At 45.1% G+C, this 20,698-nt stretch overlaps 1 protein-coding gene across 2 annotated transcripts in view; it reads left to right on the forward strand.

Moving 5' to 3' along the window:
* Positions 1–19,828, forward strand: part of inppl1a (inositol polyphosphate phosphatase-like 1a) — a 28,384-nt gene extending 8,556 nt beyond the window's left edge. The window contains exons 2-27 of one of the 2 annotated variants that reach the window (XM_035534045.2): positions 812–875; positions 1,375–1,516; positions 1,672–1,756; positions 2,727–2,873; positions 3,041–3,131; positions 3,847–3,936; positions 4,425–4,523; positions 4,681–4,831; positions 5,341–5,447; positions 5,665–5,767; positions 6,411–6,607; positions 7,027–7,144; positions 9,671–9,767; positions 10,374–10,512; positions 10,857–10,956; positions 13,093–13,181; positions 14,349–14,430; positions 14,589–14,678; positions 14,869–14,982; positions 15,180–15,356; positions 15,626–15,781; positions 15,985–16,066; positions 16,381–16,494; positions 16,620–17,421; positions 17,571–17,710; positions 17,853–19,828. In XM_035534045.2, coding sequence (XP_035389938.1) covers positions 812–875; positions 1,375–1,516; positions 1,672–1,756; positions 2,727–2,873; positions 3,041–3,131; positions 3,847–3,936; positions 4,425–4,523; positions 4,681–4,831; positions 5,341–5,447; positions 5,665–5,767; positions 6,411–6,607; positions 7,027–7,144; positions 9,671–9,767; positions 10,374–10,512; positions 10,857–10,956; positions 13,093–13,181; positions 14,349–14,430; positions 14,589–14,678; positions 14,869–14,982; positions 15,180–15,356; positions 15,626–15,781; positions 15,985–16,066; positions 16,381–16,494; positions 16,620–17,421; positions 17,571–17,710; positions 17,853–17,949 — 3,673 coding nt within the window. In that variant the 3' untranslated portion in view covers positions 17,950–19,828. The remainder of the gene's footprint in view (positions 1–811; positions 876–1,374; positions 1,517–1,671; positions 1,757–2,726; positions 2,874–3,040; positions 3,132–3,846; positions 3,937–4,424; positions 4,524–4,680; positions 4,832–5,340; positions 5,448–5,664; positions 5,768–6,410; positions 6,608–7,026; positions 7,145–9,670; positions 9,768–10,373; positions 10,513–10,856; positions 10,957–13,092; positions 13,182–14,348; positions 14,431–14,588; positions 14,679–14,868; positions 14,983–15,179; positions 15,357–15,625; positions 15,782–15,984; positions 16,067–16,380; positions 16,495–16,619; positions 17,422–17,570; positions 17,711–17,852) is intronic. The other variant, XM_035534046.2, reaches the window with a different exon arrangement.
* The last annotated feature ends 870 nt before the right edge of the window (positions 19,829–20,698 follow it).

Genomic DNA, 20,698 nt, shown 5'->3' on the forward strand with positions numbered 1-20,698 from the left:
CACTATTTGTTTAAGACCAGAGCTGTTTGCTGTTTGAAGCTTGCTGCAAATAGCGTGGCTGATTACCCAGGCAAGCTGTAACTGTGTGTGTATGTGTCATAATGAAACTCCACACACAACAGTCAGAACCAAGGCTGTGTGAGAACATGGGAGCACTCACATGGCCACAGTTTTGAGGATTCATTATTCAACCAAAACCAAAACTTGCTTCGAAATTGTCTGTTGCTGAGATACATGGGACCGTGATTAAACATATGATCTAATCAGACGCGGCCGGTCCTAGCCTCCCTATGTTTAACTGCAGCTGGAGAGGGACCCATGCTTATGTAAATGCTGGGAGACTGACAGGTGCACGCAGCCTCATACACAGCCCATTTAGCTACCAAAACCCGTGGTTCACGGGCCTTTTGCTTAACAGCCTGTTTGTGGGGGATTTGAGACCAGTGAAGGGGAACTGGTGTGTGTGCGCGCACACACGCATTTGGTAGTCAAAACTTTACTGGTCTCTTTGTGCTTGTGAGAGAGAAAGAGGGGGGAGAAAGTAAGAACACGTTACGAGCATTTCCAAGTTTGACTGACATCAACAGGTTTAATCATATAGACGTAGCTCTCTCCCACACGCACGCATGGCCATGAGACTCATGCATTATCTCACAATTTCTTGAACCTGGTGTAAATGGAAACCTTTGAGCTTATGATTCAGTAAACCGTGCCGAATCTTGCATGTATTTGTATGGTATTGTGGCCTCGGTGGAATGCTTGACCTGGTATTCTCTGTAAGATGCTAAACTGATTCATTCTGTCTCTCTAGGTTTCAGAAACATGTTCATACTTACAGGATTTTACCAGATGAAGAAAATTTCCTTGCCGTACAGGTGAGTGAGTGCATGCGAAAAAGAGTTTGTGTTTGTGTAAAAGATTGTGTGTGTGTGTGTGTGTGTGTGTGTGTGTGTGTGCAGCTATAGAAAGACAGGAGTCTTTGTTCTCATGGCTGGCCTCAACAGCTGGGAATACTAATCTCTTCACTACATATCCATAACACATGCATAACACACATATGTGCGTGCCACCCTCTGTCTATCAGTCCTCTATAATTCTTGCACATAGACCTAACACACACACACACACACACACACACACACACACACACACACACGCACAAATCTACCTATCCGTAATTTACACAACCACCCGAACCCTAACCCTAATATGCTCCTATAGTCTTGTTGGTTTCGCACTGTCCCTGGTGGCTATGGGTGAAATGACCCAGATATTAGCCATGTCTGTGTAGAGACAGTTCTGATGGCGCTGCGCATGCGTCTACGTGTGTGTGTGTGTGTGTGTGTGTGTGTGTGTGTGTGTGTGTGTGTGTAGACATCCCAGGGGGTTCAGCCCAAGAGGTTTAAGACTCTCCCGGAGCTCATCCAGCTGTACCTGCAGCCCAGTCAGGGACTTGTCACCACCCTGCTGTTGCCTGTGGAGAGAGAGGAGAGTGCAGAGGAGAGAGACTACTCAGGTGTGTGTGCACACTCACACACCACTAAACTTTGTGAAATGAAAAGAGAGCAGAGAAGGCCCAGATGTCGTTTAAGCATCACACACTATTTGTACGTGCATGTGGGTGTGTTCACACGTGCACATTTGTGGGGGGGGGGCATGTGTCTCTTACAGACGGAGAGGACGATAAACCCCCCCTCCCTCCTCGTTCTGGGTCCTGTGGCTCCTCCCTTCTCAGTACAGAGGCACCCTCTGAAAGGTAAGCCCCTCCCCTTTTCTTTGGCCTTGATCCAATCCAGGAAGGAATGTACAGAGCCCAGTACTCCTCCTCCCATCCTCTTGTCAAATCCGTCACGCAGGGCTGAATGAACTCCTGTTCCGATAGGTTTCCCATAGCTAGCTCAGACATCTGGAGTGACGTTAGCACTGTTGGGGGAAAAACGTTACCACCGTTTTGTTGGACGTAAATACAAAGCAACTCAGACAAAACTCTCTCTCTCTCTCTCTCTCTCTCTCTCATTCATATATTATTTATATATATATATATATATATATATATATATATATATATATATATATATATAATCAAAAATCATATAATTCTCTGGCCCTAAGCAACAGTACAGTGTGGCAGATTACCTAAGCACGCTGTCTGATCTAAAACTGAGGTCCACCCTGACCAGGTACAGAGACAGTGACCTCCGCCTGGCCTTAACGACTGGCAGACATGAACAGCCCTGCTTACCTAAAGAGCGGAGATTGTGCCAGCAGGACTAGATCAAGAGCGAGCTGCACTTCCTAACTTAATGTCCAAATTACTCACATTATACCCAAGTTCTTTAACAAAATGAGTCACATATTGCTGGAGTTTAAAATCTCCACGAGGAGAAGTGACCGTATGTTCTTGGTGAACATGAAGAGCTCAACGCACTGGCAGCGCCGAACGTTCACTCCTTCCACAGTCTGAGGGACAGTGAATGACCATAACAGATACCAGAGATACAGTGTCTTATAATATTCTTTATTATAAGAATGTTGTCATTATTAGTACTATCATTATTACTATTATTATTATGTCTCACTTTAGCCTGTCATGGTACAGTGCATTAGTGTGGGAAGTGGGTTGCGCGCAGGACATGGCAGAGCCCCGGGTTCGGGTTTAGATGCGTCACGTCACAAGGAGACTTGAGAAATGTTTGATCTGCGTGCGTTTTTCTCCCCCCCTGCAGTGCTCCAGTAGGTAATGGGTTGAGCACCATCTCACATGAGTATCTGAAGGGCAGCTATGCGTTGGACCTGGAGGCCGTGAAACAGGGTGCCAGCAGCCTCCCACATCTCAACAAAACACTGGTGTCGTCCTGCAAGCGCTTGCATGGGTACACACCCACGTTTACAGACCGTTAAGAGACAACACCCCCCCCCCCCCCACACACACACACACGTACTAGGATACTTTTTATCCCCTGCTTCCTTTGAAATGTATTTTTCTCTGACCTTAACTGCACGCACCCACCCCCCTGTCTCTCCCTCCCTATCTCTCTAGAGAGGTGGATAAGGTGCTGTCTGGCCTGGAGATTTTGTCTAAAGTCTTCGATCAACAGAGTGCCTCCATGCTCTCCAGGATGATTCAGCAGGTGTCCGTTCTTATTTATATTATTGTGTGTGTGTGTGTGTGTGTGTGTGTGTGTGTGTGTGTGTGTGTGTGTGTGTGGTACATAAAGTATGCGCTCAGTCAGTGAAGGGTTATTTAAAAAGGATTCACAATGTCCTCAAGTTAATGTACTGGACCATGGCAAACGCCACACACACCTTCACTTAGGAAAACACGGCTAAACCTGTAACCCTACTCCAACAAAGGCAGCAAGGTATATTTAGCTGGACGAGCTCATGTTTACTGGTGGGGGGGGGGTAGACTCATTTAAGTACTCGCCTCTTTTCAAGTGCCTCTTTTCATGGAAATACCAGTAACGGCCTACCACGAGTTTCCTCTTGCCCGTCTCGGTCTCTTGCTCTCTCACCGTGACTCGCAGTTGAGACACAGAGGGGCCTCGTCATATTCTTTCCTCAGTTAGAGAAATGGAGTGTAGGTGTGTGCGGGTGTGTATGCATGCGCACGTGTTTATGCAGTGTGTAACACAAGGCGCGATCAATGGCACAGTGAGCTGGTTTGTATCTGCTACAGGTGGACAGTAACGGACTGAGGCTCTAGACAGAGGAGCGATTGCGTCCTGGAGTGTTTCACAGCAGCACATTCATGGCTCCTCCACAGCACTGCCTTCTTTATAGATTTCAGTATTGATGTTTTGCTGAAATTCCTCTCGCCTGTCTCTCTCTCGCTGCCTCTTTCAGTCTGTGAGTCAGGGTGGAGATCAGGAGCTGGAGCATCTGGTTACTAAACTGTCCATCCTTAAAGACCTGCTGAGCTCCATAGAGAGAAAAGTATGTAAATACACACACGCACTCACACGCAACCATCTGCGTTACAGGTCACTAGTTCTACGTAGGCATGCTTGCTTATGTGTGTCACATATGGGTTGCATGAAAGAAAACAATTTTACTTTTACTCCCTTCTGTCGTTTTACCTCGTCCCCCTTTCTCCCTCTCCCTCTCCCTCTCCCTCCCTCTCTCCCTCCCCCTCTCCCTCTCCCTCTCCCTCTCCCTCTCCCTCTCCCTCTCCCTCTCCCTCTCCCTCTCCCTCCCTCTCTCCCTCCCCCTCTCCCTCTCCCTCTCCCTCTCCCTCCCTCTCTCCCTCCCCCTCTCCCTCTCCCTCTCCCTCTCCCTCTCCCTCTCTCTCTCCCTCTCCCTCTCCCTCTCCCTCTCCCTCTCCCTCTCCCTCTCCCTCTCCCTCTCTCTCCCTCTCCCTCTCCCTCTCCCCCTCTCCCTCTCCCTCTCCCTCTCCATCTCCCTCTCTCTCTCTCTCTCTCTAGGCTCTGAAGGCTCTGCAGGATATGAGTGTGGCTGTTCCCTCTATCCCCTCTCAGCTGTCGCCCCGGCACAGCAAAGCCATTCCTGTCCAGGCCTTTGAGGTAACACACACACACCACACCACACACACACCACACACACACACACACACACCACACCACACCACACCACAAGCAATTGCAGGCATAATTGCATGGGCAGTGCAATCAAAGCTTCGGTTTCTGTGTGTGCGCGCGCGCGCCTGCGTTTGTTGGGCAGGTAAAACTAGACGTGTACCTGGCTGATCTGACTAAGATAGGGAAGAGCCAGAAGCACACCCTCAGCGTGGACGTGGAGGGCGGCAAACTAGTGGTGATGAAGAAGATGAAGGACTCTCAGGAAGACTGGGCCACCTTCACCCATGACAAGAGTGAGGGGGTTGGGCGGAGGGGGAGAAGCATGCATGATGAAGAGGTGTTCGACAGGGGGATAAAAATCATGTAGGATGGAGAGAGAGCGATGAAGTTCATCATGTAGGATAGTGTGTGTTCTCCACTATGTGTTTGTCCTTTCATAAAAGGCACAGTCCCAGTACTCCCAGCTGTAGCTCTTTAGGTCATGGAAGGTCATTCTGCCTTATCTGCTGAATTATTTCTGGCAATAATACCGGTTAGCAGTAATATTGGTGTTCTTAACCAGCTCTGATAGTGATGCATCACTTTCAGTGGGCTTAAACCAGGTCCACTGAACCAGCTGCAGCATATAACAGCAGCCTTTAGAGGACTGTCTGCTTCTCCGTCTTATTGTAGAACATCTCACCCAGATTATTGGATTTGAGGAATTAAAATATTGTCTGTTTTATGAAGCTAATAAGATTTTCTGTTGTGTTGCTCTCACACTGCGTGTGCGTGTGTGTGCGCGTGTGTGTCTGATGAGTAGTCCGGCAGCTGATAAAGTCCCAGCGGATGCCCAGTAAACTGGGCATCGTGTTCGAGAAAGAGAAAGACAGGAGTCAGAGGAAAGACTTCATTTTTGCCAGTGCTAAAGTGAGACACACAAACATCTGTCTATTACGTAAATATTGTTTTGTCCTTAAAAATAAAGGCCCATTTTAATTAACAAAATTTTGGTCCGTTTAAATATAGAACTATAAACACAGAGAACATTAACTTAGCGAACCTATGCATGTTCTCAGACACACGTTCATTGAAAAAACACTAGCAGAATATCAAATACTCCGTTTGTTGCCCTCATGGTGTTTAGAAACGAGAGGCATTCTGCCAGCTCCTGCAGCTGATGAAGAACAAACATTCCAACCAGGATGAGCCTGACATGATTTCCGTGTTTATCGGGACATGGAACATGGGTAAAGCACACGTGCGCACACACACAGAGGTGCACAACAAGTAATGTGTTAGATGCCAGGAATGTACACTTTAATCTGCAAGCACATTGCAGATAAACACCGGAAAACTACTAAACTGATAAACACTGACTACTTATTGCTGTTTTCCACTGTATTGGCCACTCATCCTCTAGGTATTGGACACTCCTGGTAAATGCATTGCAGCCAACTTCAGCACGATATTGTGTTTATGGGCCATACAGGACCCAGGCTTTGGTTTAGACAACGTCACATAATACTAAAGACATACCATATCCTCATGAATGTTCTAGTCTTACACAGCTAAAGAGGAAATCCATAATGTGTTTTATATCGTGGGGAAAAGGTGTCTCCTTCCTCCTGCTTCACCTTTGACACAGGAAGTGTTTGAGGCCTAAGGGTAAAACAGGAAGTCCACTAATGGTGTTTCTTTACCTTCTCTCTGTTGCTTGCTCTCTCTCTGGCTCTCTCTCTCTCTCTCTCTCTCTCTCGTGTGTGTGTGTGTGTGTGTGTGTGTGTGTGTGTGTGTGTGTGTGTGTGTGTGTGTGTGTGTGTGTGTGTGTGTGTGTGTGTGTGTGTGTGTGTGTGTGTGTGTGTGTGTGTGTGCATATATGCATATATGCAGGTAGCGTTCCTTCCCCTAAGGCCATAGGCTCATGGCTTCTGTCGCGAGGTTTGGGGAAAACTCTGGATGAGATGACTGTCACGATTCCTCATGACATCTACGTGTTTGGCACCCAGGAGAACTCCGTCTGCGACAAGGAGTGGGTGGAGAACCTCCGGGCTGCACTCCGAGACTACACTGAGCTCGACTACAAACCGGTGAGAGAGAGAGAGAGAGAAATAAAGGGATGGAGAGCAAGCCAGAGAAGACCACGTGGAGGGAGATGTGTTGGATGGAAAACATCTGTACTATAGACATGAAAAATAAGACCTTGAGTAGTCTACCTTACGATGGAGCCAGCAGTATGCAGTCCTGCTTGTGTGTCTGGTGCATGTTTATGCTGTTTGTTTGGGTTGTTTTTATTATGTTAGTTCTGTCGAGTTTCTGTTTGTAGAACCTTTTTCCTAGGCTGTTTTGATCTGCTGTGATCCAAGGGGAACAGTGTCAATTATGTGGCTAAACCTTTCCACATACATTATTGTCTCCAGCACAAAGCCTGTGTTTGACCAGTTGACTGTGTGATAAGGGGTCTGTTTTTCTCTCTCTCTCTCTCTCTCGCTCTCTCTCTCTTTCTCAGGTTGCAGTGCAGACTCTGTGGAACATAAAGATTGTAGTTCTCGTGAAACCAGAGCATGAGAATCGGATCAGCCACGTGGGAATGTCCAGTGTCAAAACGGGGATTGCCAACACCCTGGGTCAGAATTCTGTGCATACACAACCTGAAAACAACCCTTTTACAGTGCCTTGCAATAGTGTTGAAACCCCTTAAATCATCATTTTTGCCTGGATTAAAAACACAGATTGTGCCATTCTGTATTTATATTATAAACCAATATATTCTTAATTTAAACTTTCAAAATTAAAATTCATTCTTACTAGATTTTAAAAAATGCTGCTTGCATAAGTACTCAACCCCTTTAGACTAATACTTGGGCCCACATTTTGTTGCATTAACAGCTTTACCTCTGTTAAAGTAAGGGTGTTTTCACAGCCGAATACACGAGTCCGCACCCAGAACTGATTCTGATTCTTCGTTTGTGGGAGGGAATCATTTTTACTGGTTTGCTTTTACAAATATCCGAACTGCGGATCGAGTACACAGTTCCACACGTCACTTTTCTGCATGCAGGTTCGCAAAATGATAGGAAGGAAAACGGCTTTTGCATTCGACTAAACGTACCGAACTCACGGAGCACACGGACCTGGGTCTGGAAAAAAGATCAAATGTAAAAATGCCCCAAGTTTCTACCAACTGTGAATGCTGGCTGGGAGTGATTTTCTCACCCATTCGTCTTGGCAGCTTTGCTCCCGGACTTTGTTGGTTGGATGATGCTTGTGGACGTCAATTTTCAAATAGTGCCACAGATCTGGACTTTGACTTGGTCCTTGTAAAACATTCCCTTTTTTTTTTTTTTTTTCAGCCAAACCTGTATTGCTTTGGCCTTGTGTTAAGGGTCAGTGTCCTGCTGAAATGTGAACTTTCTCTCAAGCTGTAGCTTCTTAGCAGACTGAAGTAGGCCATCTTCTTGTACTTCACTGTATTTTACACCTTCGGTTCTCGCTTCAGGTTTAACAAGACGCCCAGTCCCTGCTGCGGAAAAGCATATCCCATGCTTCACTGTTGGGATGGTGCTTGTTTTGAATTATGGCCAAAAATCTCCATTATTCTCTCATCTGACACAAAGCTCCAGATGTGCTTTGATATGTTTAGTCTTCAGGAATACCTTTGTTCTAGTCAACCTTCCAGACAGACCAGTCATATTCAGATCTCTTGACATTGTTTTGTGTCTGTTTTTTTTGTTTGTTTTTTTGTTTGTTTGTTTTTTTAAATGATTGACATGTAGCGAGGTCAGTTGTGTCCTCCTCATCAGGGTGGACACAACTGACCTCTGAGGAGGAACAAGTTTGTATATGAAAAGGTTGATGTTCCATATATAAATCCTCCTGCTGATTCAGAAGCACTTTGCTTGCACAACTGAATCTTTTCATTTAGATACGCAATTTTTGTCTACCCTGAATGCCTCTTCATATTCTTACCTGTTGGTGTATTTGATATAAAGTTTTGATAATTACATTAAATTGCAGTTTCATGACCAACCTTTCACTACACTAGGAACGGGGAGTCATCAGTAGTCAACACTCACTAACAGCCTTGACACAGTGGCCTGTAACACTGCAAGTGATTAGGAAAGTCCCAGTTATCTCTCACTAGAAGAGACACATATGTGCAGACATGTACATGTGGAAGAGGACATCCTGATTCTTGAGCTGTTTAGTTGCTTTGCCTGTCATTTTGTCTTCATGGCTATGAGCAACACGATCTTGAACCCACCATGCCAAATCCAAATGCAAAATTGAACAACATGCAAAAAACATGTTTTGCTGCATAATCTGTTGTGCACTAGTCTTTGTGTGAATATCGACCTTTTAAATTAGCATCCTGACCAATCGCACTCATTGCAGATAAGCTGCAACATTTACATGATGCACCAAATGTAGACAGAAAAAGGTGTGAAAAGGACAACCAAGCTATCAGCTTGTCATATCGGAGGTTCGCCAGGGAGGTTGTCGCGTTTTTGTCCGTGTTGTGCCGGCCTGGTTTTTACCCGATACAGACATCGCTTTCACAAAGCTGACGTACAGGACCATGTTGTCGTTGTCCCTTGTTGCTGTTGACAACCAGTATGCTGGGACACCACCATCATCATCAACTCTTCCCGTCTCATCGCTGAAGCACCCTACCAGGAGCTCTCAGTGGAACTGGTACACTGCTGGACTTGAGCTTTGCAGTTTTACCCATCCGAACCGGTAAGGCTGGACCACGCTGCGTTTGAAATCCCGTGTCGTCCAGAAGATGAGGAATCTGGCTCCCCTCAAAGTTTCCTTCTCCTGCCATGGCGGGGAAGTTTCCTTGCTGCTGCGTATTGTGGCTTGCCCAATCAGGGCTCTTGATCTGGATTTCTGCAAAGCTGCTTTGAGATGATGTCTGTTGCTAAAAGTGCTACAAAAATTAAATTAAATTGATTCTGGACACCTTGGTATCGATCAGAACCTCTCAAATGCTGTAGCGATACAGTTTCAGCAGTGGTGACTGTGGAAATACAGGACTTGTAACACCGTTTTTGCCGTGTCTTGGTATTTGACTGTTGCTGTAATTTATCATTGTTGTCATTATGATGTTCTGTGTATGCATTTAAACATCGGTGACATCCATCTCTTAGGCAACAAGGGGGCAGTGGGCGTGTCCTTCATGTTTAATGGGACCTCGTTCGGCTTCGTTAACTGCCACCTGACATCTGGCAATGAGAAGATCCATAGGTAAGAGGATGCAGGCTCTTTAAGGCATAAACATCATTTTGGAGTACCGAGTAAAGGTTTTTGACCACCTTAGAAAACTGTTTAAAGCTGTTTATCAGGGCAATCGGCCTTCACTCACCAAATACAAAAAAAGGCCTCATGGGAAATGTTCCCACTACTTATGATTGGGTTCAAGTCTCTGTCCACCTCTGTTCTGCGTAATCTGTAAGAAATGACTCTGCTTTGTTTTGGAGCACACCATGATGTCTTTCCCTGGGGGGAGTTGGTGTAATCCAAAGCTGCAGAAAGCCTGCATGGTTGGTTTAGAGAACCTGAGGAGACCAAAGAAATTCTGTTTTAAAACAAAAAAACAAAATTGTTAACACAGCTGCCATGGCAACACAGTGTCAAGCCTTCTAAAGGACCCGTTTGTTTCTCCCTGGCCTCTGTTTAAAGCGATGAATAGGGGCTTTAGGTGTGTGTGTGTGTGGGGGGGGGTGTATTCTAGGCTAGGGTTCACACTTGTGTGCTTGAAAGTGCACTCGAACGCACACACACAGACTGAACTGAAAAATAAATGGGGATCAATGTTTGTTTCATTTTTCCTCTGACCTTTGACCTTGGTAGGCGTAACCAGAACTACCTGGATATCCTGCGGCAGCTTTCACTGGGGGACAAACAGCTGAGCTCGTTCGACATCTCACTGCGCTTCACACACTTGTTCTGGTTCGGAGACCTCAACTATAGGCTAGACATGGACATCCAGGTACACACACACACACACACACACACACAAACATATATATATATCTCACACACACACACGTACGTACGTAATGTACAGCGGTGCATTCACACTATATAACTTGTGCATGTACAAATAGACATACAGTCTCACACACACAGTGAACTTGATTATTTCAGCTGCTCAGATTTGAGTGATTTGAGTTGCCATTGTAGTTTATAGAGAACTCTGCCATTCATCCTGCTCTGTGCTCATGTTAATTTTTATGACGCTTTATATACAATCTCTCTCTCTCTCTCTGTGTGTTTCTTACACAAACATACACACACCTGTACACATGCACCTACACACACACACACATGCAGGAAATCCTAAACTACATAAACAGGAAGGAGTTTGAGCCGCTGCTGAAAGTGGACCAGCTAAATCTGGAGAGAGAGAAGAACAAGGTCTTCCTTCGCTTCGGTAGGAACACAGCCTCCTTTCCCTCGTAGCTGGGTTAAATGCCCATGCTCATTATACATTAGCATTCCAGGATAGGGTTTTAATGTGTTTGAACTATTTTTAAAGCATGACATGAACCTGGCTTGTAACTTGTTTGCTCATTCACTCACGTTTAGAGTAAAAATATCATTCTCCACAAGGGTGCACAGTTTGCAGCGAAATGGCTTTGGTGCTTCGCATCAGTAACACAGTAAATAAACTGCACTTGCTTTTGTGTCTATACAAATAGAATCATTTTATTTGAAGTATTCGAAATATTACAAAGCCATGTAAAAATGTGCACAGAAATTCATCTGAAACAGGTAAAGCATTTTGTTTTCTTAATACATTTTAAAGACATATATAATGTACACAATGCCTAATAATAAAAAATGTAATAAAATTGGAATCAAATGAAAGTTTCACAACACTAGCTAGGTTAGGTGAATGTAATGTCAGGTGATGGTTTAGGCATAGGTTAGGCCTAATCCAAATCGAAGTCAACAATCAGCGTTGTAAACAAAGGTGGAGAATAAGGATCCCTTTTGTGGAGTGCAGCTGAAACGTGCCTTACACGTGAGCGGTGTTGCATGTGGCTGCGTGCCGTTCCGCACGAGCGTTTCATGGAATGATTCATCACTGCCGTTGGCAGCAGTCAGGGTAATACCACAGCATGTGAAGAGCCCTCTCAGGATTGCGTTCATGTACAAGAATGAGTATTAATATGTAGTTGGATGTCAAGATCTTGAATGAGTTTTGTGTGTGTATTTGCTAACATGATCTGTTTCCAATTACTCTGACTTCAGTGGGATTTGTTAAAGTGCAGCTAAGCTGCTGCAATGTCCGGTCAGGTGCATGCTATAGCAGTTGTCTTAGATTGCTGTATTATTGATTATGAAGTTCTTACAGAAAGTATAAGATGTATAGAATAGTAGAGTCAAAATAAATGTAAAAAAATACGTTTTAGTTACTAATAAGAGCCCAAGACAATCAGAGAGACATTTCTTTTTCGGAGCATCTGTTTTAGCGACGGCTATCGGAATGTAAACAATGCTTAGGCTCAGTGTTTACTGCATGTTTTTAACAGTAAACGTTATCGGGTCGAAACATTCTGACAGTCCAGCTGCGCATGGAATAGAAAACAGTTTATGAGGATGACGGTCCACTGCCCGTCTTCTCTGGTAATGATGAAGGGTTTTGCACTCGAACATGAGCTGCTGAACCCATACCCTCCAGCTTGCCATCGCAGATGGTCTGACATCACTGAGGCTTTCTGGCAAGTCCCTTTGTTTCGTACTTGCTGCATGTCAGTCGTTTCCCGGGTAGATGAGAAGAGGCGAGCCAGCTCATCGCTTGGCAAACCTGTGTCCCACGCAAGCATCCATCACCGGGTGCTGAAAGAGCTGGTTAAGCCAGAGACGTCCTTCACCGGAGCAGCGGTGTGTGGCTCTGCCTTTAGCCTCAGACCGGGTCATTGCTGGCTTTCTGATCCAGTCGTTGACACCCTGATGTTTTATGGCCAAACCTGTTCAGAGTTTGTGTCAGTATGACATGGAATCCTTGTTTTAGTTTAAAGTCACCCATAAATGTGATCCGCTTCTTTTGTAGTAGTTAAAATAATCTAGTTACTGTTGTGTTCAGAATTAACAAATATATTTTCAAAATGAATGGTTTTAAATACTTACATTTATTAAGAAATAATATTTAAAATAAATACTTCCTTCAGATGTCTTCAATAAATGAAAAGAATGCACATACTTGTAATTCATGTTTTGCAAAATGTCAAATAATATAACATTTTGTCTTTCTTCAAATGCATCAAATTTTAGAAATGCTTTAAATGGGGGGGGGGGGAGTACTTCAAGTGGCATGAAATATATGAAATGCATTTTTTTCTACGGTGTTGAGTAAATACTGGTGAATTCTGTGCCTGTTGGGCCTCTCCCAGTCAGTGTTTGTAAATGTGCCTGATGTGCAGCTTCTCTGTATTCTGCCTTTACTACTCAATCAGCTACTGTTCATTTTTGGTTTTTTTGGGGGTTTTTTTAAGCTGCGTCGCCGTAACCGCACTGTTTCACCGTTTCACTTCCTGTCTGCTTTCTTTTATCTTTTCCTTAGCGGAGGAGGAGATGACTTACCCGCCCACGTACCGGTACGAGAGAGGGTCCCGGGACACATATGTCTGGCAGAAGCAGAAGGCAACAGGGGTAGGTTGCCTAGCAAAGCAGAAAGGGGACGACACATCACGCACCTCCACAGGGCACGTGAAGAAGGAAACACAAAAACAGGGCCAAACCACAACACAAGGGCTTTGTTTTATTACCTGCTTCTAGCCGTTTATATATATATATATATATATATATATATATATATATATATATATATATATATATATATATATATATATATATAAATATATATATAAAGAGGTCAATAAATGGCATTAAAACAGGACGTGGAGGAGCCTTGCACTGTACAGACTGCACTTTCCATTCACTTTCCCTGCATCATTAGATCCAATTAAGATCACAAAAGGTTTATTCTGATTAGAAACGCAGGAAAACGCTGAACTGCATAGTGCGAGTTTATCACCTATCCAACAGTCTGTGCTGGAATAAGGTTTTTACAGTAGACATAATCTTAAGCGGTTTGCCACACCGCTTAAGCAGTGAGCGCCAATGATGACTACAGGACCTTTGCTCCTACCAGCAGTGTTTCAGGGCAGAATGAAAACCGCACGCATCACCTTTGATGTGCTTGATGGTGTGCAGACACTTCAGATCTATTCTGAAACATCCCCAAAGGCCTGCACTCAACAGTCTGCCCAGCTAGAGATCATTGCCATCATCAGTCATCTTTATTCAATGTCTGAAACGCATCCACTATCAAATAAAGCAGGATTTTGGCAGTTATCATCTCCTGCTTGGTGAATTATTGAGTGTCAGCCTCTGTGGATGTCAGGAATGCTGTTTTTCAGCAGATCAGCCCCTACCCTGTCACCTCATTCACTGTTCAAACTCAAATCGTATTTTGTCTCTTGCTGTTACAGTTAAAACTAGTATTAAAAATTGTGTTGTATGTAGGTATGTGCTTCTAAGATCTGTGCTGGAGTAACCTCGCACTATACAGTTCAGTGTTTGTGATTTTTAATCGGATGTAACGGCTTAGGGAAAGTGAATGGAAAAGTGCAGTCTGAACAGTGCAAGTCTCATCCAGAACTGATATTTCAGAAAGTGGTTGAGGGCTAAAGGTAAAACAGGAAGCTCACTAAGGCATTTCTTTGCTCTATCTATTGCTTGAGCTCTCTCTCTCTCTCTCTCTCTCTCGCTCGCTCTCTCACTCTCTCTCACTCACTCTCTCTCTCACTCTCTCAGATGCGGACGAATGTTCCATCGTGGTGTGACCGGATCCTGTGGAAATCTTACCCAGAAACACACATTGTCTGTAACTCCTATGGTAAAACCTCCCAACCTAAAGCATATTGCTCATACATAAGCATTATTTGGGTATTTCACATTTCTCTTACATTTATGTTAATAAAGTCAAGCAGTGCTTTACCTAAAAGGAAATGAATGAACCTTGAATTGATGCTGTTTGTGTTACCCATCTCTCAGGTTGCACAGATGACGTTGTCACCAGTGACCACTCCCCTGTGTTTGCTACGTTTGAGGTTGGCGTGACTTCACAGTTTGTCTCTAAAAAAGGTACGACTTATTCACAAAAACCTGCATATATCATCTGTAGTGCACATCAAGTTTACACTTGTCATCTGTTTTTGTAAAATGCTTCCTGTCAGTGATCCTTTCTATAACCCTTTGTTTTATCTTAATATGACAATGTACAGACCTCGATACATGGTCTCTCTCTCTCTCTCTCTTTCTCTCTCTCTCTTAGGTTTGCCCAAGACATCAGAGCAGGCGTATATAGAGTTTGAAAGTATTGAAGCCATAGTTAAGACTGCCAGCAGGACGAAGTTCTTCATAGAGTTCTACTCCACCTGTCTGGAGGGTAGATTCACACTCAGTTAATCCATTACATTAACTAAGGCCCTTGCTGAGAAGATATGGACCTCTTTCAAATAGTCAATGTTTTGAAAGCAGCTGTAGTGTGACTGCCCCCTTGTGGACATTTATGGCACACTTCTTTGCTGCTTTAATACAGACTTTTCTGTTTTACTCTCTCTCTCTCACTCTCTCTCTGTGTAGAGTTTAAGAAGAGCTATGAGAACGACTCTCAGAGCAGTGATAACATTAACTTCCTCCGTGTGGGTTGGTCGTCTAAGCAGCTCACCACCCTGAAGCCCATTCTGTCAGATATAGAGTACCTGCAGGACCAACACCTGCTGCTCACTGTCAAGTCTCTTGATGGATACGAGTCCTACGGTAACAGTTTGTGTGCATGGGTGTGTGCATTTGTCCGTATGTCTAAGCGTGTGTGTGTGCATGGCGGGGGGGGGGGTTTGGATTCACTATCTGATGGCCTATATGTTGATTTAATGTGTGTCTATATAATTTTGATCGCACACACAGACAAATTTTTAAAGTAAAGTACACAGAGGTAGGTGTAGGTGGATTTTCTGAGAGTAGACAAGCTGTGTGTGTGTGTGTGTGTGTGTGTGTGTGTGTGTGTGTGTGTGTGCGTGCGCTTGTAGGCGAGTGTGTGTTGGCACTGAAGTCTATGATCGGAAGCACAGCACAGCAGTTCCACACATACCTGTCTCACCGTGGAGAGGAGACAGGGAACATCCGAGGCTCCATGAGGGTCCGAGTGCCGTCTGAAAGAATGGGCACCAGAGAGCGGCTCTACGGTATGTCCGCTGTAGTACTGGACATGTGCGTGTGAGTGCATAAGAACTCAAAAGGTGGAAAAGCTGTGTTTAGGTTTCTGTTGAGTGTTTCTTTCTGCAACGTTTCTATGAACCTCTTTAATTTGTTTGTTAATTAGTTAATTAATTCATTATTTGTCCATTCATTTATCCACCTATCCATTCATTCATCCCTGTCCTCCCAGAGTGGATCAGTGTGGATAAGGATGAGACCGGAGTGCCCAAAGGGAAGACAATGCCCCCTAGAGGTGGTCATGATTACGTGAAGTGAGAAACAAACAAACACAGACACACACACAGACACCCCTTCTATACAGATGTGAAGTGAAACTGGTAGAATTGTAGAGTGTAATTGCAATTTGTTGACAGCAGCTCACAAACAACTATAAACATATGCTCATCCTAATGAGAGTATGTGTAATATTTAACATTTTATGTTGCATTTGCTGGTAAACTCTCCCTAGTTATGCAGTGCTTTCCTTAGTCAAATAAAAATGCTGGATTTTGAGTTGGATGGATGATTGATTACTGGAAATAATAGTAGTGAGGCTGGTGGCAACGATAAGGGGGTGTTTCCACAGGCCCTCTCTGAACAGGAAGGAACTGAGCAAGGTTTCAGAAGAGCCAGAGCGCAACGCTGCAGGCCGAGCTTCATTCACACATGGCTCCGCTAAAGAGGACAGCATGCAAGCTAGGTATATGGTTGCACTGTTTAGCAGATCATCATGCGTAACATCGTGCACTGTTTAGCAGCTACAGGCTGTCGGTTCAGACTCTGCTGATTTTGTTAGCTTTGATGTCATTTGTGGATGCTTGTTAGGTCAAAGCAGGACACCAACGACCCAGATGCCACCACTTCCAAGAACAGCTTCAACAACCCCGCCTACTACATCCTGGAGGGAGTTCCCAATCAATCGGCTGCCCTGGCTGCAGACCTGCTCCCAGGCTCTGCCCTCTCTTCCGTAGCAGGTAAACCGGCACCCCCTGTGGGCGGGGTGGGGAAAGGCAAGCCCCCGAGCGGGAGCTCCATCCAGGCACGCAGGCAGACAGGCGGACGCCCCGTGCGCCCCATCAGCGAGGAGGGATCCTCAGAGGATGATGGGAACCCTGGGGGGCATGGCAGCAGCAGCACTCTCAACCGCCCACCCCCCGACTTCCCACCCCCTCCACTCCCCAAAGGTGCTCTTGAGATGTCGGAAGCCTCGTTTTTCCCACCCGGAAAAGAGAGCAGATCTCGGCTGCATCCAGACTTGGCAGATATCAAAATCCCACCTCTGTCAGCCGTCACCTCGAAACCGCTCTCCTCCCCCAGCTTTGCCCAGCCCCAGGGGGGAGGCGGAGCTTTCTGCCTGGAGGCTCCCCCACCCATGTTGAACCCAGGCCCCTCCCCTTTCCGAAGAGGCGGAGCCTCAGGAGTGGACGACCAGTCATGTTCAGTGCTTCATCTAGCGAAGAAGTTAAGCGAGACGGAGTACACGGGCGCTCAGGAGTATGGGCCTGGTGGAGTGCTGTCGAAAGGGGCCGCCACATCCCACCTACGAGGCCTCGGCCTGGCGGACGCCTGCCGCACCTACCCCCCTCGATCCATCAAGGAGAGCATCGCTGAAGACCTGCCGGCGGAGGTGAGAAGGAGGAGCAGAACCCCTGCTCGAAACTCAGCACCACACTCTTCCGTGCAGGAAGTTGGACTCCGTCCAACCGTTGGTCGCCGCCAGTTTTCACTTCTTCTGTTCCTGCCTTTTTTTGGTGTGTAATGACACGCGTCGTCCAGCAGGGTGCGTGGCAGGGGGGCAGTAGCAGCAGCAGCCTTTCGGTGGAGACCAGCGTGGGCGACTGGCTACAGAGGCTGGGGCTCGAGCGGTACGAGGCGGGGCTTCTGCGCAACGGCTGGGACGACCTGGAGTTCCTCAGGTGACGCCGCCCTGCAGCGCCTCTTCCTCTGCTCCCTCCGCGTTGTTGTCCGTTTTCTTCCAGATGTGTTAACGAACAAACAAAATGGAAACAGAAACCAAAAAAAAAAAAAAAAATGAAATGTAAAAATTTGTTTTTGCAGTGACATCACGGAGGAGGACCTGGAGGAAGCCGGAGTCTCGGACCCCGCCCACAAGAAGATCCTGCTGGCCTGCCTCAGACAGCAGCAGCAAAAATGAATTGAGCCAAGCCGGACCAACTCGCTCCTAACCGGTCAAACTGTGCCTGCTAACAATACTTGCACTGCGAAGTTGAGCAATTGTTTTGACGGTCGTTGTAAGTAATGCGTGTTGTTTTTGGGGGTTTTTTTTTTTTTTGGCCTTTTGTCGTAGTCATGATGATGTTATTTAAACTAGCCAATATTTCAAAGATGCTCCGTCACTACAAGCACGTCCTTCTCTTGAGAAATGTTTCGCTTCCTGAAGAGAGGACATGACATCAGTGCCAGAGAGTTGTGCGTGGGGTGGGGGGGGTGGCTTTATTCACATTCCTTGCCTTTTCTCTGGCAGGTGATTTTGCTTTCGTTTAATTTATCGTTAGTTTTGTGTTAATTATTGGTAACATGCATGTTTTAATTTTTTTAAGAAAAGGGGGATTGAAATAAGCCAGTATCAGCACTGACTGATTTATTCTGAGAAAGCCATTAGTTGTGTCCAAGTTCAGTCTCGTGTGTGCGTGGGGGGGAACACGAAGAACACAAAGGAGCACTCATTTCTTTAGATCCATAACTTGTCCAGTGGTTGTAGACACCTTGGTGTCTTTTGTGGAACTGTCCAGTAAACAAGAGATCTGTGCTCACTGCTAGACATCCTGTAACCCACTACAGTCAAAACAGCAGGTACCCTGCACAATTTGATGCCAGAGCATGTCACTGTGCTACAAGCAGCCACGGGTGTGCTGAACCTGTTTGGTTGTTGGGAAGTCTCTAGAAGGTTCTCCCCGTCATGGTTTATTTGGCTTGTGAGCCCTTTTGCTGGATGTTATGAAGCCAGTTTCCAATACTACAGTTGTCCATGTGACTGGCGAGTCGTTATTGTTTGTGTGCCTGCCGCTTAAATTCTGTTTCACTAAGTACAAATCGTGTATGCTCTTCAATCCAAGCCATGCCTTTCTCTAAACCTGCAAGCCACGAAACGGGTGATTCGCAGATTTTTGACTTCACTTTGCAGGCCTTATCCTGGAAGTGGCCACCAGGGGGCGATGTTTTGTTTTGTTTGTTTGTTTTTTTTGTTTTTTGTTTTTTTTTTTAAAGATCACTATCAAGAGACGCGGTCAGAATATCCCATCTAAATTTATTAGGATTGTGTCACTGTAGTGGATATTTAGGTTTAGGAAGTGAAATTTGATTCTAGATTTGCCAACAAACTATCCATCCCAGCTGGTTACAGACCTGATGCACCAGCCGTGTAAACTGAAACTGGCACAGTCTGGCAGTGCTAACGCTGAAAAATGGAGCGGAATGAAAGGTGTGTGTGTCTGTGTGTGTCTGTGTGTGTGTCTGTGTGTGTGTCTGTGTGTGTCTGTGTGTGTCTGTGTGTGTGTGTGAGAGAGAGCGACACATCTAGTTAATTGTTTGAATGGTTTGGAGAAGAAATTTGTAGCATTTATATTATTTGAGAGTTTGTGTAATCTATTCTTATGGGAACTGTTAAAATGCCTTTTATTGCAAGAAGTCGCGTTTGCCTCGTTCATTTCTGGCACGTCTCAAGTGTTATAATGGAAACACGGCCAAGTACCTTCTTTTTTTATTTGAAAAGTCCCATTTGTTATTCCAATTTGTACTGTCAAGCAATGGCGCTGGAGAAGACCACATAGAACAAGAGACCTCTGTAGCCTGTATCACTATTGAACTGCTCTTACGCCTAGATCTCCATGTATGTAAATGCTCGTGTTTGTCAGATTTTAACCTCAAATCTTTTCGTGCGTGATAATCCGTGTCATCTGACTATTACTTCCGGTAACCACGTTTTATGGATTTAAGTTAAAATTTGTTAATGACCGTTAAGTGAACGTTCATTTTGTTGTATTTTTCAAATGAATAAAAACTAACTGCCGATTTCTCTGCGTGTGTCGTCCTCTGCCCATAGTATTGTGATTGGTCCAAAAATGGAGAAAGGCGGAACTCCATATGTAAATTAAAATTTTATCAAATGAACATCACTTTTACAGTGACTAGGCCAGCTGTCTTTGTATCTATTTATGACCTTTTGCCAAAAACATTATGACGTAAACAGTATGAATTCTAGACATTTTTGAAAGTTTCAAAGTGAGCAGGTCCACGGTGCACATTTGTTTTTACACGTGAACCACCCCATGACCTGAGTTGCATCACTCATTCACTCTCGCTTCGCAGAGTAAAGATTGTCCACAAGGGGGAGCTCTTACTCCCCAACGTAGCTGTTGTGTTCAATTGAAAGTGAGAAAACTGGTATCCTTACCCACACCAACAGGTTAATGCATGTTGGCACCCACAATCTGGGTGTGTATGAAGGAAACGAGAAAGACGAGAGCTAAGTGTAACTTTTCTTTCGAGTTCCAGTTGTCTACAACTGAGCAACTTATTTGGACTGCCGGCAGTACCAGGTGAGGATGAAGTCTTTAAGTGCCATCACAAACACTAAAATGTAACAGAGTAATATGTAAATAGTTATCTTGTTTCATTACACTATAGCGAGCTCATGTTATTAGCCTGTGTCCTGGCAGTACGAAACGGGGGATGATTAAACTCATGTTCACGTTTTATTAAAGTCTGACTCGTTCTGCGTAGGCTTCGTGTGATTCTGCATACGACCTTGTGCGAGTCCAGAACGGTTTGTTTTATTTCTGTTGAAAACTAACAGCGCCCAAGACATACATATTTGTTATATTTCAGGGACGCTAAAAATAACCGCTGGACATCCGTCTGTTCGGGCGGGGGTTAGTATTTCA

The sequence above is a fragment of the Electrophorus electricus genome, chromosome 17, assembly GCF_041902795.1.
Source record: "Electrophorus electricus isolate QZ-2024a chromosome 17, ASM4190279v1, whole genome shotgun sequence".
Taxonomy (NCBI): domain Eukaryota; kingdom Metazoa; phylum Chordata; class Actinopteri; order Gymnotiformes; family Gymnotidae; genus Electrophorus; species Electrophorus electricus.